Below are 27526 nucleotides of genomic sequence, written 5' to 3'. Positions count from 1 at the left end.
CTAGTTCAATTTAGTTTTTTTTTTACTATATTTGATAAATAATTTTAATTTTTTCTATCCACCATTATTACTCTAAAATTTATCGTTATTTTAGTATTATTTTTTTATAAAAAAGCTTAAGATTTATCAACTATAAAGAAAACTAAGATTAATTGAAAATAGATTGAATAAAATTCAACAAATTTAGAAATAGTGACACAAAAATGTATTTTAACATTACGGTGGGTTGGGTTGTTGTACTGCGAGATTGAAATGGAAGTACTCTTGTACGAAACACCAATGTCCGATGGAAATACCATTATACATTTTGTTATTTACATTAATGCCATTCCATTTAATCCATTTTCTGTTCATTTTTTGTTGTCAGTTATTATGTTATATGATCAGAGATAATTACTCGTTAAACTTGAACATTGGTAATTGGAGTAGTAAAATTGTCTTAAGAAAGATCCCAGGAATTCGTTAAGCTCGTATTTTTTTAGTGCACGAGATTCTACGCACGTATATTTAATATTTCGACCATATTGAGTTTCTATAACAAAAATATCACTAATATATAAATAATTTTATATAATGTCAAACATGATATCGTTTAGATAATTTTAATTGATGGAAAAAATGTTTCAAATTTAAACGATCTACTAAACGACCGTGTTGATAATGATAAACAATTATTTAAGTCGAAAGAATTTTTAAAAAAAATTAGTAAAAATGAAATAGAAAATTTAAATAGAAGAATAAATCGTTTAGAAAATATAAAAAATAAAATATAGAAGAGGAAATGAAAAAATAGTTGAATAAATCTAGAAAGGAAAATAAATAAATAGCAAAATCGATGGAAGTGTGCTCTCTATAACTAATTAACAAATTTGAAATTTATGAAAACAATATAAGAGATTTTAAATACTTTTGTGTTTGGTTATAATTATAAAAATTTGACAAAATTGAACGCATTGACTCGTTTGAAAAATGATATTTATCAACCATTTTGATGTTTATTATTTTGAATTCTGTGTTCTTACTTTTTAAAGAAAGAAAAGAAAAGATTTTTTTTAAACCATGATTACAAATTTATAAATCGAGATCAGTATTTTATCGATGTTTAATTTCCGTAAAATCATCAAGTCCGACCGATATTTTAAACATTGCGTTTACTTCGTTTTTCGGCGCACGACAGAACACTCTGCCGGTTTGACTCCCAACTCAAACTCATTCTTCGACCACGGAGCGGAGCATCAGTCCACTATTCTGCCACTTCACTTTACATTGGCAGGATGCCGGGAGATGATAACGGAGGATTCCAGGACAATATAATCAGTTTTTAGGGTTCCGATCATTTTCCTCTTGGCTTTTGCTATTTTATCCAGCAAAGTTTGTCATGCACGAGCCTGAGCAGGAAAATCGCGATGGTGCTCGCAAGAGAAGATTCTGTGACCTGGAGCCCAGCGTTGCTTCTGATCAGTCCAATTTCAACATGGCCGAGGGCTTCATTCCTAGAAGGTGTCTTCGCATTTTCCTTTTTGTTTTGATCCTTTTCGTTACTTCCCGACGCACCGGTTGATAGATGATTTGCGGCTTAAATATTGGTGCGCTGTAGGTATCAAATGGAGGTCTTTGAAGTTGGGATGAGGAGGAACACCATAGCTGTGTTGGAAACAGGTTCTGGAAAGACCATGATCGCAGTGATGCTTATAAAAGAAATTGGAAAAGCCATGAAGTCCAGCGGTGATAAGAAGTTAATAATTTTCTTGGCTCCCACTGTGCATTTGGTTCACCAGGTACGCACTCTAGGCTATTAGTTTTTCCTTACTAAGGAATGTAACTGCAATTTGCCGACGCTTTATTTGTATTTTGAAAATTTGGTATTTTGAATTGCAGCAATTTAACGTTATTAAGGATCACACTGATTTTGAAGTGGCGGAGTATTATGGGGCCATGGGGGTTGATGATTGGAATATGAACTGCTGGGAAAAAGAAACAAGCGAACGCGATGTATGTTATACATTTATTCTTATCTTTGACGTTGGTTAATTTTGATTTTTGCTCCGACGTGTTACTATTGCAATCTTTTTCACTCCCCTGTTTTTTTCGGTTAAACGTTAATGTCCCACAAGCCTTTCCTCGGGTATAGTCCTTATTCATTTGTAATGTAATATTATTAAGAAAATTTGAATCTCGAGTAAACCTTAAGGACTGCGACACTCAATTTGTTTTTGGAATTATTCATGGTAATTGTGTACTTGTTCCCATTGTTATCCTTTGCCTCCTTGATTGGGTTTTAAAGCAACATTACCTGATAAAATCTGAAGCATGGCAGTCATTTGAAAAGATACGGACATCGCAGAATGCAAATACAAGGACATGTCATGTTAATTAACTTAGATCACGTCCACTGGACCAGCGGTATGCTATAAATTTAGAACATATTTTCATAGTATGGCCTTGCTTTCAATCTATACCAGTTAAAGGTGACGTTCTATTATAATTCTGCTGCTTATGATTAGATTAGGTCAGAAAGGTAGAGACCATCTAGTTGCTATTGCCACTAAAATTAAAAGAATACGTTTCATTCACAATGGTTATTGATAAGCATCATTGATAATAACAACAAAAAGGGAAAAACATTATTGCACCAACTTCTTTTTCTTCTTATTTTGTTGTTGTTGTTGTTTTTTTTTTTTTTTGGTTTCAACTTTAAACCCTATTTTTTAAGTACACTACCTATTGAATCAACTAATTTTAAGTCTGACTAAAATTTCAAATTATTTAACTTGCAAATATCTCCAGGCTTACTTTCGCTTCTTGATTTTTGATTCGGGGTATTTTTTTTGTGCCATTTCATATATAATTGCTGTATAGGTACTCGTTATGACCCCCCAAATTCTTCTTGATGCACTGAGGAAGGCATATTTTAGACTGGGAACCGTATGCTTGATGATCATTGATGAATGCCATCGTGCTACTGGTAATCACCCTTATACGAAAATCATGAAGGTTAATATCTCTGCTGGGAATCTATTTTTCCCTGTATTATGTGTTGTGCCTGTATTTTGTCACGTTTTTGTTATTTTTGCTAGAAGAAGAATATTTTTCTAACCTTCTTTTGGTGAAGGAATTTTATCACAAATCTGACAACAAACCAAAGATTTTTGGAATGACTGCCTCACCTGTTATTAGAAAAGGTATGGTCTCAGGGTTGTCATATATCTTTGGTAAATATATCACAGTGCGTATCAACAGTATTGTAAGTTCTGCATGTGTCATACTACACAGTGATGTGAAGTGTATGTCTTTCTTTGTTTAATAAGAATCACCAGTTTCATTAAGAGAGATGAAAGTTTATGACCATAAGTCCACAGGGCATAAATGTAAGTAAGAAAGTGTAATAACATTAGAGGCAGCAGAAACAAGCTATTGTTTGAGCTCCAAACCGCTGCCATCTTTGATGTCAGCCCACAGGCATCAAAGGATAAAAGAAGACCACAAAAGAAGAGTTTAAATGAAAAAATAAGCAGACAAGTGCATGAAATCCATGAATAAGATATAATGATAAGTTATCCTCCAATTATCTATGAGTAGGACTATTTTGCTAAACATTTATTAACCTACATTAGGTGTTTCCTCTTCCTTCGATTGTGAATGCCAAATAGCAGACCTCGAAAGTATCTTAGATTCTCAGGTATTTCAAAAGTGATTCAATCAATAACCTCAGTATAGAAATCATGATTTTATACTATAGTAACTTTGGCTTTTCTGCTGATGTAGGTTTATGCTATTGAAGATAAGAAAGAAGTGGAAATATATGTTCCTTCCGCAAAGGAAATTTGCATATTTTATGAACCAGCTAAGCCTCAAACTACGGAGTTGAGGGCAAAGATAGAAGCTCTGTGGTTCAAGGTGATCCTATGTGTGCAATTATCTTAATTTAAACGATTTTTCCTATGTATTTATTAGTGATTTATCTTTACTTTTGGAACAGTTTGATGCATCATTGTCAAACTCACAAGAGGCAATGCAAGGTCACTATAAAGATGTAGACAGTAAGCTTAAGGCACTGAAAAAACGACTGTCTAGTGATCATTTAAAGATCACTTATTGCCTTGATGAACTTGGTATTATGTGTGCTTATGAGGTATGATTGTAGTTTTGATGTGGTTTACTTTATATTTATTAGATTTTAGTTTCAGAAAAAAACTAGCGTGCCTTGAAATAAGGTATACAAATATGTCCATTACAATCAAATTACCATAAATACAAAGTCATAAACTGAAATGCATAGCCGTGTTGAATCAGTTATAATTAAATTAGAACCTTTAGCCATTTCTGATTATGTCAGTTAATATGCATAAAATATACAATTTTCTGACGCACCAAAGATGAGAGTTCTTATTTCGATCAAGCCTAAAAATCTCCCATTGACAACTGGGCGTATTCATTGCAAGCATACTAATCGATTCTAAGTTTCATTGCCAATTCTTTTTTCTCATCCTTTCTTTCTTCTTGAGAAATTGTCTTTGGGTATACAACAGTACTCAAACTTTTCTGAATTTCTTTGCTATAATATTTACAGTTAACGTCTGATACATGGGTCATTGTCTCACATTATGATAAATTAATTTTTTTAAGTGAAGGGTCCACTCCAGCTTCTTGCTGCTGGGGGCCCCACTACCGCCCAGGCCTGGTGCACCCCTCCTTAATGTCCTTGGATTATCATCTGCATATGGTGCATTGTTTCAGTCTTATTTTTTATTTTTATTTTCTAGAAGATTCTGTTAGTCTTATTTGGGTATTCTAACTTTTTTAGGCTGATTTGTGTATCCTCTCTGCAACTTTTGCAGGCGATTAAAGTTTTATTTGAGAATATCAGTGTTCCGAATGAGGAATCTGATGTTTATAGAGAAAGTTTTTTGCAATATAAACATTTTCTTGAGGAAGCATTACTAGTAATTGGGGAATCACTTTCACTTGGTACGCAAGTACATGCTTCATTCAACATATGTTACATGCATTGTCAAACTATTTGCTTGTTTTGTCCTCCATTACAATTCAATTTCGTTCTGTTACAATAAATTGCATACAGTGTTGCTTGATAAGGAACAAAGTTTGAATTTTTTTTTTTTTTGATGAACAAAGCTCTTATCGAGCACAATGCAAATACGTACGAAAGCTAGGGCAGCATATTGGAAGCCAACTTCATTGAAGGTATCTGCTGCACTATAGAGAAACGAACTCCAATCCAAACGAATAAAACTCAGCTGATAATTACAAAACTCTTTAGAAACTGATGCCTGCAAAGAGGAGTTAAATCTAACAATATCTCACACCACTTCCATGAACTCTCAATCCCTCTAGAAACTAATCCATTTAAATATTTCCACAAAACAACCAAAAAAATAAAAATAAAAACAAAAGAATGGAAAAGTAAACATGCAAAGGACTTTGCTCTTACATTGAAAGGGTTTCAAAAGAACTTCCTCCCCACGGAACAACAATTTTCACTCCTCGCCAAACAAACCCCAAATGACTCTAGAAAGAACACCATAGAGATCGAGCAAACTAACTTCTGCATATAATATGGATAAATCTTTGGGATAGAATATGGATAAAATCTTTGGGTCAATGCAAATAATGCACCACTAGATGCCTGTCTACACACTCTTCGAGTTACTACTGAAAGGGATCCCCAGGTAAGAGGAAGCAAGATTACTCACCTCACAACCCATGAGGGAATTAACATAAGTCTGTCTTTATCTTCATGACACTGTGAAGAGAGGGGTTCTTAAAAAAGGTACAAAAATATGACTACAAAAGGATCAGTCTACGATAATCCACCCTTCCAGGAAACATTCTACCACCAAGCACCTCCAAAAGCTACTCATCTTCTTCTCAGGAAGGCAATAATCCGCCCCAAACTTCTTAAAGATAGCAAGCGACCCCTTGAGTCACAAACAAACAATGTGAAAACAAGTGATCAATGTTGTCCTCTTCTTTTAAACAAAAAGCATATTGAGGGAGAAATCATCCAGTTGTGAAACTTCTTTCGAAGTTTTCTTGGGTGTTTTAGCTTCTACAAGCCAATGATCAAAGGAAAAGCTTAATCTTTTTAAGGATTTTGAAGTTCTGGATTAAATTCACTAGAGGAATATCCAACTTTGTGATCCTGTTGGTTGCCTTTAAATAGGTAGACTTAGACGAAAAGGATCCTGAAGGATTGATCTTCCATCTGATTCTATCTTCACCATTGCCTGCAGGCCGCAATAATGGAGCTTAGGAAGGTGGTGTGGCTAATCAAATTATTCAACTCTCTATGAAAGATGTATCTTCTAATGTTCCAGTCTCAAGTTTGTTGTTTCAATTTCCAACAATCAGAAACTTCCAACAGCTGTAAAACCTACACCATGGTAAAAGAGGAAGTTGCTTATGACAAGCTTAAGCATCTTACTCTATCTCCTTTGGACCTGTCAACAAAATCAATCTTTAAAAGTTTCCTTGTTGCCTAACAAGACAATAGCCAAGACAATTGTGACTTCACCATGAAAAAAACTCAAACATCAAGGCTAAAAGATTGGAGAAGCAGAGAAAAATTTGCTAAGAGAGTAGAGGCGAGGAATGAAAGGACGAGGGAGATATGTGAGTGAGAGAGAGCCCATCGAAGTAGTAAGATTGGAACTTTGTGTGTGGGATTTGCTTTTCTGTTTTTGTTATGTGAACTCATAATGTATTTGTGCTTTCTCGGTGGTAACATTGCTTAAGAGATAGTACAATTGCTGCTGAAGTGGGACCATTTTTCTCATAGTTTGGTTTTCTTTTATGGTTTACTCTTTTAATCAATTGTTCTACCACTAAAAGATGCATTTCTTTTTTGGTGATTGCTGCTTATCAATTTTCCTTCCGGTTTCAGGCAATGAAAATATACCAAATTTGGGTTTTGACTTATGGAAAGCTGTAGACTTGGGCTACATTTCTCCCAAATTGTTTGAACTTCTCCAACTCTTTGAATCATTTGGGTAAATACAAATCTATTTGTTAAATATAAATTGCGGCTCTAATATCCATTGCTTAATTGCCTCATGTTTTTGTATCAGAGTATCTAGGCAGTTGCTCTGTCTCATATTTGTTGAAAGAATAATTGCTGCTAATGTTATCAAAAGAATCGTGAAAAAGGTAGAAAATTTATCGCATTTTACGGTTTCATATGTGACGGGCTGTAATGCATCAGTTGGTGCACTTGCACCGAAAGTCCAGAAGGAGACACTGGAGTTGTTTTGTCATGGCAAGGTGTTCATTTACATCATTCAGATTCCATTTTGGTTTAAGTAACTTCAGTTGTTTATGGCTAAAACCTTTCAATGTTTGCAGCTCAATCTATTATTTTCCACTGATGTAGTTGAGGAGGGACTTCATGTACCAAATTGCTCATTTGTTGTACGGTTTGACCTTCCTAAGACTGTTCGCAGTTATGTACAATCTCGAGGTCGTGCTCGACAGAACAACTCCCAATATATTTTGTTGCTGGAGAGGTCAGGCCTTATTTGGGGGTTTTTCCCCTCCCTGTCCTCCTGTTTTGATATCCTAAATACTGTAATGTAACGCTTACAGGGGAAATCTGAAGCAAAGAGCCTTGCTATTTGATGTCATAAGAAGTGACCGATCAATGACTGATGCAGCTATGAGTAGAGACTCTGATGCATGCGTTTTGAAACCTTTCTCACTTGTGGAGACAGATTGTTACATTGTGGAGGCAACTGGGGCATCGGTTACTGCAGATTCTAGTGTTGGTCTCATATATCAATACTGTAAAAAGCTCCCTGGTGATAAGTACGGATTATCTTTTCTTTTGAATTGTTTTCTACCAAAACTCAAGACATTGACATGCTTTTAAGTTCTAAATTCTAAGTATTACACCATGAGGATGTTGGTCTAAAATCAAAATTATTTTATTTGATAAATTATTGAGATATTCCATTGTTTGTACTTTTTTGTCTCATGAATTAAACCTATTAAAAGCTTGTTCCTACTGAAATAAACTGGAATCTATAAGGAACCGGAATCTATAAGAAGTATGTCAATCATGCTTATTAGTGCCTCTCCATTTTCTATCAGATATGAGCCGGACTAGGATTAGAGCTCTTATCTGTCTTTAAATTATACTGAATGCAGTTAGTATGGATTTTCTCTAACTTCTTTGGTAGTTGCCAATTCAAAGGGATCACATTTTGATTTGCTGCTGTGAATTATAGATATTTCAGTCCAAAACCAATCTTTCAACTCTCATATGGTGAAGGATCCTACGAGTGTCAGCTAACTTTACCTCCTACAGCAGCTTTTCAAACCATAGTTGGTCCTTCAACTAGGAATTCTAATTTGTCCAAGCAGCTTGTATGCCTGGAGGCTTGTAAGAAGCTACATAAAATGGGTGCACTTAATGACCATCTTCTCCCCTCTGTTGAAGAGATATCAGAATCTGACATGGGTCTGAAAAGCAATGCATCCATGTCTAGAGCAGGTACATATCCCCGAGGCTATATATCTACTTTATTGATGATCATTCAACGTACAGTACACTCAAAAAATGACATAAAAGGATGGCCAAAAGATATTGATTATACTGGATGGACGTTACTTGTTCAGATATTTGAGGCTATCAATGGCCTGGGAGTTAGTATATTAATGAAATTTGTTCCCTATTAAAAAAGTATAGTAATTAAATTATTCAAATTGTATATAAATAAAATCTGTACAACATTTTCTACTCCGGGTAAAAGTGGTTTCTTGTTAGAAAAGTCATTTGTTTGAAACCTTAAAAAGTGTCGTCTCTCCATTGGGAACATCCAAATATAGTGATACAAATATGTGCTATAAAAAGTTTCTTTATCCTATGACCATTTTTTTCTTTAAAGATATGTAAAAAATGACACTCAACTGTGTCCATTGTAGCTATGATGCCCAAACGATTAATCAGCTCGTTTGTATTTATATTCATCGTTATAGACCTCTTGAATTGTCTATTTACCTATATTCCTATTTTATTTCTTTGGTTTTTGTGTGATTCAACTTTATGCAACCCTCATATATCTCTCTTTTTGTTGATGAAAGTTCTTATCTTTCACAAAAGAGAAAGAATCAAACTTGTATACGTTCCTGTTGCCTGGTATTTTCTGTGAATTTGACTGGTAACTGGCCAGGTGTTGAAGGGATATTTCTGTATAGTTTCTTCTACTTGGTCATTGACTGGACGCCCTTTTTCCAATTTCCTTTTAACGCTTTTAACTTATAATTTGATGGCACTTTTTTGGGTCTTGAAGGATCAACAAAAAGAAAGGAACTGCATGGAAGAACTGCGATCAGAGCTTTATCTGGGACTTGGGGAGAACAAGATGAAGGGGCCACTTTTCAGGCTTATAAATTTGACTTCTCCTGTAGTGTTATATATGAGATTTATTCTGGATTTGTGCTTCTGATAGAATCAAAACTTGATGATGATGTGAGCAATTTTGAACTTGAACTTTATTTACTCTCAAAGATGGTTAAAGCTTCTGTGTCCTTTGGCGGGGAGGTTCATTTGGATGCTGAACAGGTAAATATGTTAATTTTCATCGTTTTCATTGTTCTTCATCGTCAGGTAATTGCTTCTAAATGGTTTGGTTTTGGTAAGCAACTGAGAATTGACTCTAATGAGATATCGTCACCTTTCAAAAAAGCAGATAACGAAAGCAAAGTGCTTTCAGGAGCTTTTCTTCAATGCACTGTTTGGGAGACTGTTTATTGGGTCAAAAACAACAGGAAAAAAGAGGGATTTTTTACTTCAGAAAGATACAAATTCTCTTTGGATTTCATCAAACATGTATCTGCTTCTACCAGTGGATTTACCGGATGATTCAACTCATGATTTATGGAAAATACATTGGAGAGCAATCGATTCCTGTGTTTCTGTGGTTGAGTTTTTGAAGAAAAATTCATCTTTGGATGCTGAAAGAAATTGTGGTGCTGGTGCCATATCAGATTCATGGCCTTCTAGAAATAACTCTGCTGAAACTGGAAGCAACGCTGCAAATGTAATTCACTTTGCAAACTGTGTTCTAGATGTTCATTCTTTAAAGGACAGGGTAGTTTTGGCTATTCATACTGGAAGAATCTACTCAATTGTTGAAGTTGTGAGTAATACATCTGCTGAGAGCCCTTTTGATGGGAATAGTGACAAAGGACCACCTGACTACATTACCTTTGCGGACTACTTCAACAAAAGGTGTGCAACTTCCTGATTCTATTATATTGTATCTTGCTTGCATTTCCTCAGTGTCATTGCTTTTATTTTGAGCTGCTAATGATTAAACTAAGTCTCCAGGTACGGGATTTCGTTGAGTTTTCCAAAACAACCCCTATTGCGTTTAAAGCAAAGTCATAATCCTCACAATCTACTTGTCAACTTTAAGGATGAAGGTTTGTGAGTTTGAGTTGTTGAGATCTATCCTTAAAGATTATATTTAGTTCTCTATACTCTCCATCAAGTTCTAGAATGCTGCTTTGCAAGTTCAAGGCAATAACTTTTTTAGTTTATCAGTATGTTTCTTATATTATAATTTGGACAAGGGCTTGTGAAAAGAACACTTAATACAATATTTAAACCTTTTGTTTTTTTTTTTGAAAAGGAAACAAAGCTTTTCATTGAGGTAATGAAATGAGACAAATTTTTGAACTTGATTGTCATTTAATTTACTCTAGCTATATTATCAAGTGTTTATTTGAAAATTTCTCTTGTGAACTTAAAAAAGGTCCTCACTTTTTCCCGTCTTACAATAAAAAATGCACCGTTTTGATTTAAATGCCCTTGGTGAGGGTCCTATGTTTAGCCCCAACATGTTTCTGGACTATTTGCCTTTTCCTCCTCCATATTACTAAACTTCTCTATCCTAAAGTACTTTTCTAAAACTTTGGTATTCATCTTCAATCAATTCTTAAACCTTCTAATTGGATTGTAGATACAGACTTCCAGATTTTTCTCAGATAGACTGATTACTTTTCTTCGATTTTTTTGGTACCTTGGAATTCGATAGATTTTTTTGCTGATTGTGCATACAGCAAAAGCTAAAGTCAGGTTTTGTATGAAATAGAGAAACGCCTTGTGGTTTTTGGGTACTTCACTTTCTAATTCATATAAAGAATAAGAAAGAGCCATTTCCCCATCCATTAGTTTATTCTTTGAAAAAATTTAAAAGAAAATGCCCCCATTCTCTGACAGATGAGTTGGAAGGCTGAAGAACACAGATCCATTGCAATGATCATATTACAGACCCCTTGAATCAATAACCAACATCTGTTGGATCAAATCATTGAGGTCCCACTTGAAGTCAATAAACCCATCTACAACTTCAGTTAGTTCTTCCCCTTGAAAGGTCTTCACAGTTTTTATTTAATATCAAGAGGCTCCGCATTAATGGTGGAAGCTATCTGACTATTATGGTTATCACGGAGACTTACTAGGGAGTATTAAATAGTAATTGATCCATTTGTGTGGGACATGGCTTCTTTGGGGAGGAATTGATTCAATGCTTTCATGCTCTAGGGTTTTTTGCATTGTATAAAAATTCTGTAATGTTGTATTCTCTAACAGTATTGAGAGGTCTCAGAGGCTTTTGTTGGATAGTTATGTTTGGTGGTTCCTTATTTGTGTGAGTTATCAAAATCTTGGTGATTTTGGGTGAATTGTGATTTAAGACATTCTAAGGTAAGGTAATTTGATAGGTGGTGCAACGTTTTGGTTTCTCTCATTTGTGATCGTAATTCTAGTAAAGCTTTATTGGTTTAATTTTGTATAACTTATAATTGCTTTCTTATTGGCTTATAAATTGTTTGGTTCTTTATTAGGAAAAACAAAAAATCTTCGCCCTGGATAAACTATACTGAACAATCTAATCTTTTAGAAGTTTATGTTTTTTTTTTTTTTTGGTTTTAGAAAGTTGTAAGAAATATTTTTGAATTTTGTTGGGTCAATATTGTCTTGTAGGTAATACTAGTGATAAGTTGCCATCTGGCCCTGCATTCAAAAAGCCACAAATGCATGTCCATATGCCTCCTGAACTTGTGCTTAGCATGGATGTCCCAAAAGGGGTTTTGAAGTCTTCATACTTGCTACCATCTTTGATGCACCGTTTTGAATCTTTGATGTTAGCCAGCCAACTTAGGAAGGAGATTAATTATCATTCGAACAGTCTCAGTATATCAAGCTCTTTGGTATGTTCTTCTTGTTGATGTCCAGTTGACTTCAGTTACATTTTTATATGACTAATCTTAATCTATCATCTTGGTTAGATTTTGGAAGCACTTACGACCCTTGGAAGTTGTGAGAATTTTTCCTTAGAGAGGTTGGAATTGCTTGGTGATTCAGTGTTGAAGTATGCTGTGAGCTGCCACCTCTTTCTCAAATTCCCTGAAAAACATGAAGGGCAGTTGTCGTCTAGGCGCCAACAGGTTATCTGTAATGCAACCTTACATGCTTTGGGAACAAAGTGCGGGTTACAGGTATTGGATCTTCTGCAGTCAGATGTCCTCGAATTTCTCTATTGGTTACCTGTGCTCACTCTTAGTGCTTACATATAATATATACTCACGTTTTTCAATCGATTATCTTGTACACTTTACCATTTTGCACAATAAGAGAAAAGACAATCTCTCTCCAAAAATATCAAGGTATCAGAGTAGGAAATTTAAACCCTAAAAATAAAAAAATGAAATTCTAACCCTAGCTATTGTTGCCGCCCCTGCCCATTCATCTTTCGACACCACCATCGGCGCTGCCGTCACCTAGATCCCACTGGCCACGTCGTTGTACATCGGAGATCCATCACAGACAATGGACTCAACACCACCCCAATCACATCTAATTTGGTTTTGAGAGACTTGGCAACATATTCTTTCATCACGAAATTCTTCTTCTTTCTGAGGAATGTACTGTATCCTAATTTTGTTTAATTTCTGACTTCTAACTGTTTGTAGGATGAGTGGCTATTGAACCCTTTTTATTATGGTTGGATAATGTGCTCGCACACAAAATATAAACTATATCTGTTTCTTAATCTTATTTTTAGGGATACATACACGATTCGGCATTATACATATAAACTACATCTGTTTCTTAATCTTATTTCAGGGATACATACGTGATTCTGCATTCGATCCACGTCGGTGGGTGGCACCAGGGCAATGTACTAATCGTCCTGTTCCTTGTAAATGTGGAGTGGATACAGTAGAAGTTCCTTTGGATGACAAGTTCTGCACTGAAGATCCAAAAGTTGTTTTGGGAAAGTGCTGTGATAAGGGACACAGGTGGGTGGTTTCAAAAACTATAGCCGACTGTGCTGAAGCTCTCATAGGGGCTTATTTTGTTGATGGTGGAATCATTGCCGCACTCCATGTGATGAAGTGGCTTGGAATTGATGTTGACCTTGATGTTGCATTAGTTGTTGATGCAATTACTTCTGCATCTCTGAGATCCTGCCCTTTGGGAGATACTGAGATTGCAACCTTAGAGTCAAAAATTGGATATGATTTTGCTGTCAAAGGATTATTGCTGGAGGCTATAACACACACATCTGATCAAGAAATTGGTGTTAATTACTGTTACCAGGTAGTCAAGGAAACTCACTGTGTTGTCTTATAATTAATTGGCTGTAGTTACTCTCTCTCCCCAACTTACCTTTTCCTTTTTAATGAACAACTAAGCTTTCATTGAGAAATGAAAAATATGCAAACCTACAAAAAGAACCCAACCTGCAAAAACGGCATCAAATCAAACAAAATAAAACCCAACTGACATTCACACAAAACTTTGTTGCAGGGGCCGAAAGGGACATGTTGAATCTAATACCGACATGTTGAATCTAATGCCTCACTCTGAGGTCTGTCAATCCTCTAAAGTTTTTGTTTTTGCCCCAAGATCCCAATAACCCAGGCTGTCAAAAAAATCACTCACGAAAAAGGAGGATAGAGCAGAACCCCTTGGTCATCACTTTGTAGCCTCTATCCTAAACCAAAATCAAACTCCTAAATAACTGGCTCCAAAATGCAAAAGCATAATTACGAGCTCAAACAATATGATTAAGGTCCTCCCCTGCCCTCAAGAAAATGGCCCCATCAAGTTGGGTGCCCTCCTCGAGACCCTATCACCAACGTGTTTTTTTAAAAGGAAATACAACTTTTCATTGATTTAATGAAAAGGGACTAATGCTCCAAGTACAAGGAAACAAAATATTCAAAATAAATCACGAGACAAACATAATATCAAGATCATACTAAGACATACTGAGGGCTGAACACTCATTCCATGAGTCATTTTCATAAACATATTTGATTACCATCACCAAGTTTGAAGGAAGCAAGACCTTCTACTTGGAATCATGCTCTTGAATTACTGATCCACACTTCTAGGACTCCTAACTTTCTCCAGCCCTATCACCAATATGTTCATTCTGCCCATTTCCTTCTTGGTGCTTGTGTCTAGAGAAAGTGGCCTAATTCCAGTAATGGGTATGGACTTAGTTCAAAGATATAAATTGAATTCTTGATTAGGAAGCATAAAGTGAAGTTGTTGCTATTTTAGCCAATTGCATAGTTGAATTAAAGCTTTCTTTCTCCTTTATGTTATATGTTCCTCCAGTAAATCAAAGATCAGAAGTCATTACATGTAAAAAGAATGATGCTATGGTAATGTGAGAATTCCACCTGATTTATCTTTCTTTCTTCTTTTCCTCAGAGACTAGAGTTTCTTGGTGACTCAGTGTTAGACTTGCTCATTACATGGCATTATTATCAGAAGTACTTAGATATTGACCCAGGGGAGTTGACTGATTTGCGCTCTGCTTCTGTTAATAATGAAAATTTTGCTCAAGTGGCTGTGAGGCGGAATCTTCAGCATCATCTTCAACATTGTTCTGGGCTTCTGATGAGTCAAATTACTGAATATGTGAAGTATTTGTCCGAGTCTCATGATACTGGAAAGCCACTGCATGGTAATAAAGGCCCCAAGGTACTTGTCATTCAAATTTATGATATGTATTGCAATTATTAAACTAGTTGTCATTCCATATTTCTTGACGTGGAGTTTTGGATAATAAGTATAATGTATCATTTACAAATAACAAATCCGTTGGCACTCTGTTCTTTATATGACAAGTCTACCTTCCCCTGACCTCTTGGTAAGTTGGCTCTCTTCCCTCATTTTTTTTACTGCAGGTTCTTGGTGATATGGTGGAAAGTATTGCAGGTGCCATACTGATTGACACAAAGCTTAATCTAGACGAAGTGTGGAAAATATATAAGCCACTTCTGACTCCATTTGTGACCCCTGATAAACTTGAGCTTCCACCGCTGCGAGAACTAATTGAATTATGTGATTCTCTTGGGTATTTCATCAAAGATAAATGTACTAGGAAGGGGGAAACTTTTCATGCAGAACTTAGATTACAGTTGCAAGATGCCCTATTGATAGGTGAAGGATATGAACGAACTAGAAAAGCTTCCAGAGGGGAAGCTGCTCATCGCTTGTTAGTTCAACTTGAGGTAAAATGTTGCCTGCTTCAATAGCCAGAATTTTATTGTCTCTTCTTTTCTTAAAAAAAGAATCCAAACATCGTTATTTAAAATTAGATTAGTAGTGCAATGTGGGCCGCAAGTCTTGCATTGATTTTTAAGGATTTTTTAGGTTTGTTTGGTTAACTTTTAGGTAAGTGTGCCTAGTGGATTGCACAGGGTTATATATCATTTATGCTCAGGATCTTTGAGTCCTCTTTTACTTATGTTCTCTACCGAGAGAATGTTATAATCAAGATGTTCTGTTCACAAAGGAAAGTTATCACGTTTGGATAAGTTTTGGGGGTCCTTGAAGTGAAATAAACCATATTCTATCTGGAGGGAAGTTGAATTTTGTGTTTTCTTGTGCCTTTAAGTGTCGCCCCCGGTGATGTTTTGGTGTTGGAGGTTTCTGCTTTATTTTGTTTGACAATGCTTGCTTGTTATGAAAAACTTTTAGGATCACAGTTTATATTTTAAAGCAACCTTTGAACTTGCATTCTCTGTTACAATCAGTTTCAGAGCAATCTTCAAACTTACATTTTCTGTTCCAATTAGTTTTGGATGTAAGAAGGGCCTGAACTAATTTTCTGACTAGTGAGTTGTTGGACTTTTTCATGCTTGTGATTCTTGGTTTCACCAACTGTGACTTTAATATGACATGAATCACCTTCGTTTGGGTTGTCAGTTGCGAGGTCTGTGTAGATTTGCTTCCTGTGGGAGTTTGATTTTCAGATAGTTGGCGAGAGGAATATTTGTTTGATGATTGGAGAAATGCTTTTTAGTGAGAAATGTTGTTGTTTTTGTGTGTGTGTGGTTTGCTAGGGTATGTGCTATGCTGTGGGATATTTGTGAGGAGAGGAACAATAGTGTTCAAAGGTTTGGATAAGTACCTACAGTTTCCATCCAGGTGGCATAAAGAGAACTTAATAAAAAGTTTTGACCCTCTTTTTTTGTTCGACGAGATTCAATTTCTTATTTCTTACAAAGACGAAAATGAAATGTTTTTTTTTCTTTCTTCTCTCTTAATCCTTTGGCTCTTTTAGGGGGCAGCTTAGCTTATTTGCCTGTTTTGCAATCCTTTATTAGACATGGAATTTAATCTTTGTTTTCCATACTGTATGGCACCTTTTACTTTTTATTTGTTATGGTACTCATTTTTGGACTTATCTGATAACAGACTAGAGGAATTTCTTACTCTCGTTCTGCCTCTAAGAAGAGAAAACAAAATCCTAGTCACGATGGTGAGTACCATTTTTGTGAGAGCCAGTTGAGCATCTTGCCAAGAACTTAAGTTTTTCTTTCATAAGATAAAAATGATGGTGGAGGTGGTTCCTAATCTCTCTTTTTTTTTTTTTTTTTTTTTTTTTTTTTTTTTTTTTTGTGTGTGTGTGTGTGTACAGAGGCTGCTATGGTTCTTCCTTCATCTGTCAACTGTTCTACAGAAGCCTGTGATCCCAACGTGGAGACCCCTGGTTCGCTTCCGTTCTCATTTAATCTGTTCTCGTTGGTAGAAAATAAGATATTTAAATGATTTAGAGTATTTTATAACTCATCCAAAAGTTGAAGATCACCAATATGAAACCTTGTTTAACTAGATTATCTTGAAAACTTGGGAGGCTTGGGAGATTCATGATTTGATGATTTCAACTTGCTTCCGTTCTCATTTAATCTGTTCTCGTTGGTAGAAGATGAGATATTTAAATGATTTAGAGTATTTTATAACTCATCCAAAAGTTGAAGATCACCAATATGAAACCTTGTTTAACTAGATTATCTTGAAAACTTGGGAGGCTTGGGAGATTCATGATTTGATGATTTCAACTTCTTTGCATTTGCAAGGAAAATAATTGTTTTCTATTATACAAATGCTGTATATATGTTGACATGTTAATTGCTAGAGCGTTACTGTTTTTTATGGCTTGCACCCAAATACCAGAGTATGCTCTAAGCAACATTCTCAAATCAAGACTCGAGTTTATGGCAATAAAGGAGTTATATCCTTCATTTCTAGCTTCACAGATCGAGTTGTAGTCTGAATTCAAGCTCCTTCTCGTCAATATTTTTTTGCCTATGTTGCAGTTATTGGACCGATCAACTTAAAGAAAGGAGGACCACGGAGTACTCTGTTTGAACTATGCAAGAAACTGCAGTGGCCAATGCCAACTTTCAATACGGTAGAAAATAAATCAAGGTTAGTCAATTGTTAGTTAGCATCTTCTCTATTCTGATTGGATATTAATATTTTTGTATTTGCCTCCACGTCCCAACCCTCGAGATTTATCCCTGAAAAATTAATAGCACCACCGTGTTGACTCTGAAATATTTCTCTTGATTTGCCTAATTTTTCCTTGGTACAGGGTCCAAATCGAATTTGGCGAAGGCTTAGAGAAAAGAAAAGGGTTTAACAGTTTTTTGTCAAATATTACTTTGCAAATACCAAATGCTGGCTATGTTGAATGTGAAGGTGAAGCTCGAGCTGATAAGAAGAGCTCGTTTGACTCGGCGTCTCTTGTCATGCTTCAGGAACTTCAACAACAAGGACGAGTCATTATTAACGACTCATGAGCCTTGTCATTGGTGATTATGCGTCTTTTCCCCTTTTCTATCTTTAGGTCTGGTGGCCTTCTCCCATGTTTGATACTTTGAAAATCAGCAACGTTAGGGTGGAGAGGAGATTTTAACATCTGATATTTTTATTTAATAATGTAAAAAGTGTCAATGTTAGAGTACTCAATTACCCAAGTCAAAATAGGAAATCATATCAAAGAGATGTAAAACTCTATTAAGAGGTTTTGCAATCAAGCTATACCGAGTAAGTGAATGGACCGCTTACTGCTAATAGGTTAAATTGCACAAAGTCCTTTTTAATGTGTGGTTGGTTTCAATTTGTGTTGAAATTTTAATGTCAATATAGGATAAAAGTTCTCTTTAGGAAAGAGGAAAATAACAGAATTAAGGGTGAAATTCTAACCTCCAAAATGTAATTAACAAATTGAATACAACCATTGACGTTGGAAAAATATTGAAACCAAACCTTAAAACAGAGGAGTCTACGTTTTGTATACTTCGTTCGGTTTGTTGTCCTGGAGAAGTTTCAATTATGTTGAACGGCTAAAGCTGATATTTATGACAATTATTATTTCATTAGAGAAGTTGGTAGTACTTTTAAGGTTAATAAATAAGTGTGTATAAGAACATTTTTAAAGAACCATAAATATAATAAAATCTTATAAATCTTAAGACTAATAGGCGTTTAGAAAATTGAAACTGACTGAAAAATTCGATCAAACTGCATATTTTGAGGGTATAAAAGAACTTACATTGGATTGATTCAAGTAAACGAAGTTTGGGTCCCTTATGATAGTCAAGGTCAAGTTGCTTCTGTAGTTAATTGCATAGTCGTATATATATATACGGTAAGCTTTATTTATTTTATTTAGAAATAAGATATCATCAAGGAGAGTCTATGGCAAAAATATGTTCAAAGGATAATATTTGAAATGCCCGAATAATTACCGGAATATCCATTTATTGTATTATTCTTGAAATAATTCACAAACTAAGCTTAGGTTACAGAGGGATTGATTGAAAAGCTTCACCCTCTAGTAAGTTGAAGAGCATGCACTATCATCATAAGATTCAGCAAAGATTAGACTTGAATTCTCAAATATTCTATGTTAGCTTAACATGTAACACAATGCTGATACAAGTCCAACGCACAGTGAAGATTGAAGGACGATACCCCTAGCTGGTATAGAAATCTCATGCTCTGATCAATAACTCGTAGACATTACTGTTGTTGTCAACGCTAACACGCTTCAACATTTCGAAACTTCTGCGGCTCCCCAGGAAATCTATCCTTTTGAAAACTACACAACCAGATTCTGTTGTTTCTCTACTGCAGTAAATCGATCGAAGTCGGTCAGCATGCCTTGAATCAGAGTGAACTGCCATCTCTATTTCATGATCCGACATGTTCTCCTGCAATCAGAGGGCGGAGTTTCTTGTAAGAATAGGTAATCCACCTCCATCCTAATGATCATGCTGAATCTTTAAAGAACAAGAGAAACGTAATGGAGTGAAGAAATAATACCTGATAAAATGTATAAATATGATCGAGAATCTGGGAACACGTGAACCCCTTGTGGCTAAAAAATGTCCTTGAAGAGGGTCCCATCTCGAAGAAACGATCCACTGGAAATAGTATGGTCAAGTAATGGTTTTTGAATACAACGTCAGATTTCTCGCTGCAAGTGAAAGCGACAAAGTTAGAAAATACAGTTGTGTCCGAGTTCGACGCTACTCAAAACTACAAGTTCCACATGAAGAGATAAACGATCAACTGCATCGGTCAAACTGTAAAGGTGAGTCTGACCTTTCACTGAGTGGACGAGTTAAGTTTGCAAATGAAGCTTCCGATTCCTTGCCATCTCCTGTTGCATCAAAGAACTCTGGAGTATGATGCTCACTAACACCTTCACTACTGAAAGAGTCTGTGTAAATAGAAGCAGATGAACTTGGCTCAGATATTGACCAGCAGATCGAATCCAAAAGGCTACTTGGGGTTAGCGGACGTATTGGGTTTTGACACGTCTGTGAAAAGAAGATAACAAACTGATAAATACCATATTTCGCTTTGATACTGAAGTCGACCATACTCTGGCCATTTTCCATTTTAAACAATGTTAATACAAATTTTCAAATGCAACGACCCTCCAAGGTGAACAACCTGCATTCGACAAGCACGCCGTTTCCTCACCCCAAGCTTCGCATTTGAAATAATCTGTTCACGTTCTGCCTGGGTTGTCTTACTTCTAGAAGTTCTAGTATCTTCTGGCTGCCTATTTTTTGCCTGTAGATGGTGAACAATAGCAATTAATAAATAGATGAAAAACAGAAGAGAGGTCGAATGAAGTGAAATACTAATTAATACTATTATAAAGATCTATATATAACATATTGCTCTCTAGGAGCACACGTGTTTGCATGGTCTTATTTCTTACAACAGCATATGTTATTTCGTATTTTAATTCCGTAATAACGTCTAGTTTAGGGAAGATTCAGTTTACTTAAAATGAATTCTACTGTCATCTGGATTATTGCAATAGTATGGCTCGGTACTAATATTGAAGCATGAAATTGAGATATCATATGATAGACCTAATATTATTATTTTAGTCGTATCAAAATTACTAACAAAGATATTTCAACGTTAGAAAATGCTCAACAAAGGATTAAGAAGTCCAATGTACCTCTGTAAAATTTTCGGCACAAAGATCTTCAAGGGTTGAACTAATCTGTCGAGCCAGGTCGGCAGACATGTGAATAAGTCTTTGTGCACGTTTCTCCTTCACAGTTTTGAGAATCCAGAGTGGCTGGGAGATTGTCAGATGAATCTCAATGAAGCTAAAGTAAAGTTGTCCGATACATATAAATGCAGATATGATATAAAGACAGCTAAATTATAGCCAGTATATAGCTGAAAAATTCCTGTCTAAGAAAAGTTCACTATTGAGAAACAAATATATAAAAAATACAGATTCATATGAACACAAAAGTATCACTTACTGTGACTAAATTGCTGGACTGGCCAAGATATCGATGGATGGAAGTCCTTTCACAAACCACGTGATTTGTGCTGCACCCGGCAAACCAATGATCCACAAGTGAGGCACCGACTCCCTTAGCAGCCTCAATAACCTACAAATATTATGAGAATCAATCATTACGCTAGCTGCCTCAATGGCCAAGGAACTACTAAATACTAGCTTCATGAAAGGGAAGTTCCATAGCACTCATGTAGCTAACGTTAGCATCAATAGTTACCTCCATAGTGTTAGTCTGTTAGAGCTATAAAACCATGATGCTTCTAATAAGATTACCTTATCTCGCAGTTCTGGTGAAATGTTCATGTCAATATACATGGATTGGCCAGAAAGATTAGAGTCCATTCTTCTGTCACGATCTTTTTTAGAGAAAGGTAGTTGAGAATCTCCTATCATATCATTTTGCTCAACTCCACGAATGCCCACTGGAAGGCAGGAGTTTCCGTCACCACTGGACCCTGCTAGATGGTTTAATTCATCCAGGCGTCCACTATTTTCTCCGAGACTCTTGATATTATAAAGAGACTCGCTCAGTCTTACTGCAACAGATTAGGACTGTCATAAATCATACATCTGACATAGATGCTTACAGTAGAACTAGTAACTGTACATGTTTGTTACCTAACTTATAATGTAATATTGTTTTCCAACATGTCCTCAACATACAGACCAATACAAAAGAAGTGAATAAAAAAAAAAAAAAAAAAAAAAAAAAGAATCCTACAATACTCCAATAGGGAATATATGAAAAAAGAATCCTCTCAAACTTGAGAAACATCATAATATTGATCCGATATCCTAATCTTTTTTGAGTTTTTTCTTACTCGGTATTCAGTAAAAGAAAAGACCAAACAAATCTGCATTCTACACCAAGAGAGAACCAATGATATGATCCCACATATTGGTAAACACTCTCCCTCCATGAAAAAGCTTTTGTCTCAAAATCACTTTGTAGAAAGCATAAAAGGATTAGTGATTTATGGTCAACAGAAGACTCAACAAAGATATAAGTTATTGGACTTTGAGAATCCAATTACAAGGAAAAGTAGGATTGTGATTCGTATTTATGTCAATGATTTTATGCCTTCCCTTCAGTACGTCACTCTCATCCTGAAAATAGCCAGGATACATGAGAACAAAAAATATCACAACCAGTTAGGACCCAAAATTTGTGCAGGCTTGCTTACCGTTCCTCCGTACACTATCCACGAACCAGCCAAGAGTGACAACAAACAGCCCATTCCTTGATCCATGCTTAACCGCATGTTCAAACTTGCGTCCACCTAAACTGTAGTAACTGTCAAGGTGAACTCCATACCAACATCGGCTTTCAAGCATGCCCACGGTTTGATGATAAAATCACATAGATACTAAAAAAATGTAAAACTTCCAACATCCTTTTTCTTTTTCTTTTGTTCATAAGAAACAATTCCTTAAGAAAAGGAAAAAGAATACACAAACCTAAACAACCAAGAAAGAGACTACAAAAGAATGTTCACAAATTTGTTTCAGATACCACAATCAACACCTCAACAAAATTTTAAACCATGCACCTTTTCTTACTAACCTTGTCAACAATATCGGGTAATTCAGTACATGATGAGTAGAGATGTGGATCATAAAAATTATACCATAGAAGTTCAAATACCCAACCAATATCACGTATAAACAAGAAAAGGTTAAATATATCCAAGATAAGCTAAAGGATATTTGAACCACCAAATGGGTGCATTGTGGATGCAAATTGGGGCTGTATTGTCCCCCTAATCTCTCGGTAGCTTCCTTAACTTGTTTTCTTGCTTCTGCCAAAAACATGATGCAAAGTATCAATAATTGAAGCAAAACTCATAAAAAGAAAAACATATAAGCCCCAATTCAACAATTTTTCAAATCATCATCATAGAGAACACGAACAGACACCTCAACAATGCTTCTCTATTCAGAAACTGTCACCATGAATGGATTAATTGATTGAGCAACCCAGAAAAACCATTAGAATTTTCATCTTACTAACAGAAGATCCAGTCTAATTCACAAAGAAACTCAAAAGACACAAAACCAATAGCGATCACAAAGAGTAACAATTCCGAAGAAAAGATTTTTGCCATATAACCAACCTTTGGATAAACCAGTGACACAAATTACGAGTCCAGTAAAAGGACCGGCTAACCGCACTTTCACCGGTTCAGACCTTGAAGACGGAGAAGCAAGAGACATGGACTCAAGCTGTTGCAGCCCTCCCAATGACGATAACGGTGATGAGAACCCAAAAAGCAGCCTAGAACAACCTTTACTACTAACCACTTCGACCGTACCACCTCCCATAACCACCACCAACGCCACTCAGCTTACTGCAAAACCTCAAAACAGGACAGTTTTAGAAAAGTTAAACCCTAAAACGACAAAAAGGGGGAGAAACACAATGAGAGAATATACCCATTACATGAAACTGAACTCTATGCCGATTCCGAGAAAGGAGATGGAAGAACATGCAAAGGAAATCAGAAAAGAAGAATTTATTCAAAGGCGGGAAAAGCTTTTGAAACATAACAGAGCGTAATCCGCATCCAAGAGTCAGAATTGACATGAAAAGAAGATTTTTCCAATGATTTTTTGACCGAATCAAAAGAACTGATCTTAGAAATGGAAAAGGGAAAAAGGAACTTTGATTGGGAAGAAGGAATCGAACAGAAAAGCAAAATGGGGATTGAAAAAGGAAGGAAATAACGGAATTTAAAAAACAAAAATTGTATCTTTTAAGAGAAATCCAAGCTTCTTCTTTAGTCGCAAAAGCCAAGGTTTGAGAGGGGAGCATTCAACTCGCCCTCAACTTTACTGCTTACCGGCAGAGTGTTCTTGCTGGTGAGTGTTCAAAGTTTCAGCTTAAATTACAATACTTTATTCTTCAAATTTTTATTTTTCCAAAATTAAGCTTTTTATTCCTTTTCTAATTTAATTTAATTTATCCCAATTTTTAAAAATATCCATATTTGAAATACAAATTGAAAAGATTATTTTATTATAAAATTTTGATATGTAGCATATCCCTGGTGGAGCTATCACATTAAATTATGAATTTCTGTAACCCATGTTTTAGATTGTGAAGAAAAATGTAAATCACTCAAATACAGTTAACTTGTATTTGGCTAATGGATTTATAATTTTATAAAAGAGAACGTACAATCTAAGAGTGAGTTTTCAAAGTTCTCGTTAGACAGTAAAAAATAATTTATAATGTATTTTTCTTCTCCCAAAAAAATCTCAAATAGGTACAAAAAAAACACTTCAAATTTGTTGCTCACACATAACACTCCTGATAATGATTCTCTCTTTAGTTTCTTGTTTTCTGTTTCCTCCCAATTTTTCCATTATAACCTTCACATTTATTAAATAATAGCTTAAATTTCTATTCAAATTTGAAAAAATGAAAACAATCTTTATAAGATCAATAATAAAAAAAATCAAATTCTTATCAAAGAGAAATTATTCAGTAATTCCTTCAAAGTGGTAGATGAAGAGAAATATTTTCCTAAAAGTGATGTTTTTTTTTTTTTCAAAAAATTGTCTCTAATTTACTTCAAATCTAAAAATGGATTTCAGACTTTTATGTAGCTCACACATAACTAGGAACTCATGAAACTCACAAGTAAAATGCAAGTAAAATCTTAGGATCTCATGGCAATATAAACTGAAGCATGAAGAAAGGAATGAAATGCTCCATAAAATTTGAGAGAGATTGGTGGTGGGCGAAAGGTATGGTCCCAAGTCTTTTTCCTGAATTAGTGCTACTAAATTGGATCTTGTAATGTGATGTGTGCTAAATGGGGACACATACAGTTGTGTGTGATTAAAGTACACCATACGTATCAATTTTGACCTCAACACAATATAATGAATACGCAAACCAACTAACCCACTCACCGATTCTAAATCTTCTTTCTACAATTTCTCCATATTTGATACCAAGCAAATAAGGAATCAGGAAGAGACTTCCCAAGTCCTTGAAAACCTTGGTGTATTTTTGTTGTACATAGTTTAGAAACAACTTGAACTTGGTGGGGTGGGCTATTAATTCTAATCGGTGTTTCTAACTATTATATTATGTAATTAACTATAGTATTATTATTTCAAATCCATCTTTGTTACAATGTTTACTACTTCCTAATCAATCCCTTGTTCCTTCATTGCTTCTATGTCTATTGTTTCTTATCCATCTTAAAATAGTATGTGCCATAAACACAAAACATTATAATCTAAATTAAATAGTTTGTACCTCAAAGACGAACTATTATGAGTTATAAGTTATAACTCACAAATTATAATAACTCCGTACTATAAGAACTAAACTCAATGTCTAGATTGACCCCATAATGATTTGAGTTGAAGAATTTGAATGACATGAGTGGTGTTTAGAATATTTGAAACCAAAATTTTGATCGGAAAGTTTTCCAACCACAATTATCTCATTTAGGTGAAAAATTCCAATCACATAATAGGCAATTTGACTTTGGAAAAACTATTTGGAGAATATTTCTAAAGCTTAATAAAAAGCTAGCAGAAAATGATGGTATTTTTCCTTGCTTTCAAGCATTGAATTAAAAGTAATGGTTGAATTTTTTATGAAAAACAATAGTTCAAGGATTTGGATAAATTATATTGAAATTTAAAGAAAAAGTAGTTTTCAAGTGAAATGAAGTTAAAAAGAGAGACATTCACGAATACCTTTATTACAAGAAAAGAAAAAGATTATGTTAATTATTAATTTAGATGGATTGGATTGAACTCTAATTAATTTGGGAAAAATATCTGAACTCACACCAAACCCAACCCAACAAGAAAAAGGACAGGATCATCCTATTGAATTGCCCTTTAGCAAAGTGAGTGCAAAGTATTACAAAGAAACCTATAACTCTAACCAATGAATGCCATCTGCTGCCGTACAGTTCTTCAGTTTGGACATTGGATAGTACACTACGGAAGTTTTCGCTAAATTACCTTAACAAAATCCATAGCTTTATTATTGGTTTCCAATATATCTCCCACCAATATTACCTTTTAACCTCTGTCCCAAAACATAAATTCATGTATAAAAGTCAAATGTGAAATGGTGTGATGGCCACTTGGAACAAAAATTAGGCTTTAGAAGCCGTTACACTGCTCCAAGTCACTACCAGTCATGTTACATGTTCCAATTTCAATTGATCTCCATAAAAGATACTTTTGGAGCGTTTATGAAAGGTCCTTGCAAATTCGGAGAGAACAAGTATTTTAGAGATGAAGTACTTTTCATGATTTAACCTACCATTCAATTCATTCTAGCAAATGACCAGTTGATTTAAGATGTTCAAGACTTGAAGGCTCCTGAAGAAACAGATAGGAGTAGGGCATCAATCCCTCACCCCTCCGAAACAAACTTGTACCTCTCCCAGGGTGAAGCAAAAGATTTTATATCTGTTTTTCTTTGACTTGCCAGAGAGCATACATGCAGAATGCTTCTGTCCAAAACAATACTGTAGCTGACAACTCTTTACAGTAGCTAGACCAAGAAAGAGTAGCTACAAGAAAAACAGCCTACGAAGATTCAAGAGAACAAATATATAAGCCTTATCTTAAAGTAATTGCAATTGAGACCCTAGTCACCTCAACCACCGCAAAATAAAAAGAAAGATAAGTGTATGGCCATCTTTGGGTAAACTGTCAGTAGGCCCGTTGGTCACCAATTCAGTGAAAGAAACAGGAAAGGGAAAAGATGGTTAAAGGTAAATAGAGTCCAGAGGTCAACGAAGATATCGAACCTCCAAACAGACATATAAAAGCACTAAAAAGGGGCATTTCTTGAACTGATCAACTTTAATTTTCCCAATGGATAAAATTTTGTCTAGCTAAACAACCTATCAGCTTGCTGTCTCTAATTCTTGTACTTTCGAGGAATTTCTTGATTAGGAAATGATTTTAATTAGCAAAATTAATTTTAAAAGACAAGGTCCATTTGAAACTTGAACAAGGAAGTTATCCATGGCAGCTTTTGTATGGCATGTAATAGAGCAATGAAAATGAGGAGAGATCATCTACCTTGCTACAGGAGGGTTATTGAAACTCCAAAATATTTTGGTCGTGGCAATCATTGGAGCATGATCTTCAAGTATGTGTCTCTCTCATGGTTCTCCTGTTTGAATCACCAATTAAATAAGGATCAGAAGACAAATTTATATAGAAAAATAGGTACAACTGCTAATAGAGAGACACCGGTCAGTCTATATTTAACAAGCAGTCAGATTCAAGGAAAACGCTACTATTTTCAACTGTAGCTGTGAAGCAATCGGATAGGGTGATAAACGTGATAAATCTCACTA

The 27526-nt window shown here is 35.2% G+C and overlaps 2 protein-coding genes across 10 annotated transcripts; one reads left to right on the top strand and one right to left on the bottom strand.

Annotated features, from left to right (window-relative positions):
• Positions 1–1101: 1101 nt before the first annotated feature.
• LOC103488578 (endoribonuclease Dicer homolog 3a) lies at positions 1102–18435 on the top strand. 4 transcript variants are annotated; one of them, XM_051082077.1, is made up of 26 exons: positions 1102–1500; positions 1598–1778; positions 1879–1992; positions 2860–2965; positions 3081–3182; positions 3615–3679; positions 3766–3897; positions 3980–4132; positions 4839–4968; positions 6902–7007; positions 7086–7278; positions 7360–7520; positions 7600–7818; positions 8241–8506; positions 9306–9577; positions 9705–10246; positions 10346–10440; positions 12005–12231; positions 12310–12519; positions 13148–13624; positions 14750–15022; positions 15229–15555; positions 16745–16808; positions 16968–17039; positions 17647–17758; positions 17925–18435. In XM_051082077.1, exons 1-26 carry the CDS (start codon positions 1379–1381, stop codon positions 18130–18132), a joined length of 4929 nt encoding a protein of 1642 aa, XP_050938034.1. In that variant the 5' UTR covers positions 1102–1378; the 3' UTR covers positions 18133–18435. The 4 variants fall into 4 exon arrangements, with proteins under 4 accessions (XP_050938034.1, XP_050938033.1, XP_050938035.1 ...); XM_051082076.1 differs by having other exon boundaries at positions 3078–3182; XM_051082078.1 differs by having other exon boundaries at positions 2860–2994; positions 3113–3182.
• Positions 18436–19061: 626 nt separating this feature from the next.
• On the bottom strand, positions 19062–27437 carry LOC103488529 (uncharacterized). Of its 6 annotated transcripts, none has more exons than XM_051082081.1 (12): positions 27246–27437; positions 23610–23629; positions 23291–23524; positions 22884–22975; positions 22361–22463; positions 21450–21712; positions 21136–21267; positions 20820–20942; positions 20297–20419; positions 19943–20160; positions 19661–19814; positions 19062–19548 (listed from the first exon to the last, which is right to left on the bottom strand). In XM_051082081.1, the coding sequence occupies exons 3-12, from the start codon at positions 23496–23498 to the stop codon at positions 19330–19332; spliced, it is 1635 nt and encodes a 544-aa protein (XP_050938038.1). In that variant the 5' UTR covers positions 23499–23524; positions 23610–23629; positions 27246–27437; the 3' UTR covers positions 19062–19329. The 6 variants fall into 6 exon arrangements, with proteins under 6 accessions (XP_050938038.1, XP_050938039.1, XP_050938037.1 ...); XM_051082082.1 differs by lacking the exon at positions 27246–27437 and adding an exon at positions 24017–24033; XM_051082080.1 differs by lacking the exon at positions 23610–23629.
• Positions 27438–27526: the final 89 nt, after the last annotated feature.

Source organism: Cucumis melo, chromosome 3, assembly GCF_025177605.1.
Source record: "Cucumis melo cultivar AY chromosome 3, USDA_Cmelo_AY_1.0, whole genome shotgun sequence".
Lineage (NCBI taxonomy): Eukaryota > Viridiplantae > Streptophyta > Magnoliopsida > Cucurbitales > Cucurbitaceae > Cucumis > Cucumis melo.
This window is presented reverse-complemented; position numbering and strand designations above follow the sequence as displayed.

Bases quoted from the DNA above. Each gene is read 5' to 3' on its own strand.
- LOC103488578 (XM_051082076.1), top strand. From the start codon at position 1,379: ATGCACGAGCCTGAGCAGGAAAATCGCGATGGTGCTCGCAAGAGAAGA. The intron at 9,578-9,704 runs GTAAATATGTTA...TCAAAAAAGCAG, and splicing joins TTCATTTGGATGCTGAACAG to ATAACGAAAGCAAAGTGCTT. The intron at 12,520-13,147 runs GTATTGGATCTT...ATCTTATTTCAG, and splicing joins GAACAAAGTGCGGGTTACAG to GGATACATACGTGATTCTGC.
- LOC103488529 (XM_051082081.1), bottom strand. From the start codon at position 23,498: ATGGGAGGTGGTACGGTCGAAGTGGTTAGTAGTAAAGGTTGTTCTAGG. The intron at 21,713-22,360 runs GTAAGCAAGCCT...AATCTGTTGCAG, and splicing joins GGATAGTGTACGGAGGAACG to TAAGACTGAGCGAGTCTCTT. The intron at 20,161-20,296 runs GTTGTTCACCTT...TTCTTTTCACAG, and splicing joins GGCGTGCTTGTCGAATGCAG to ACGTGTCAAAACCCAATACG.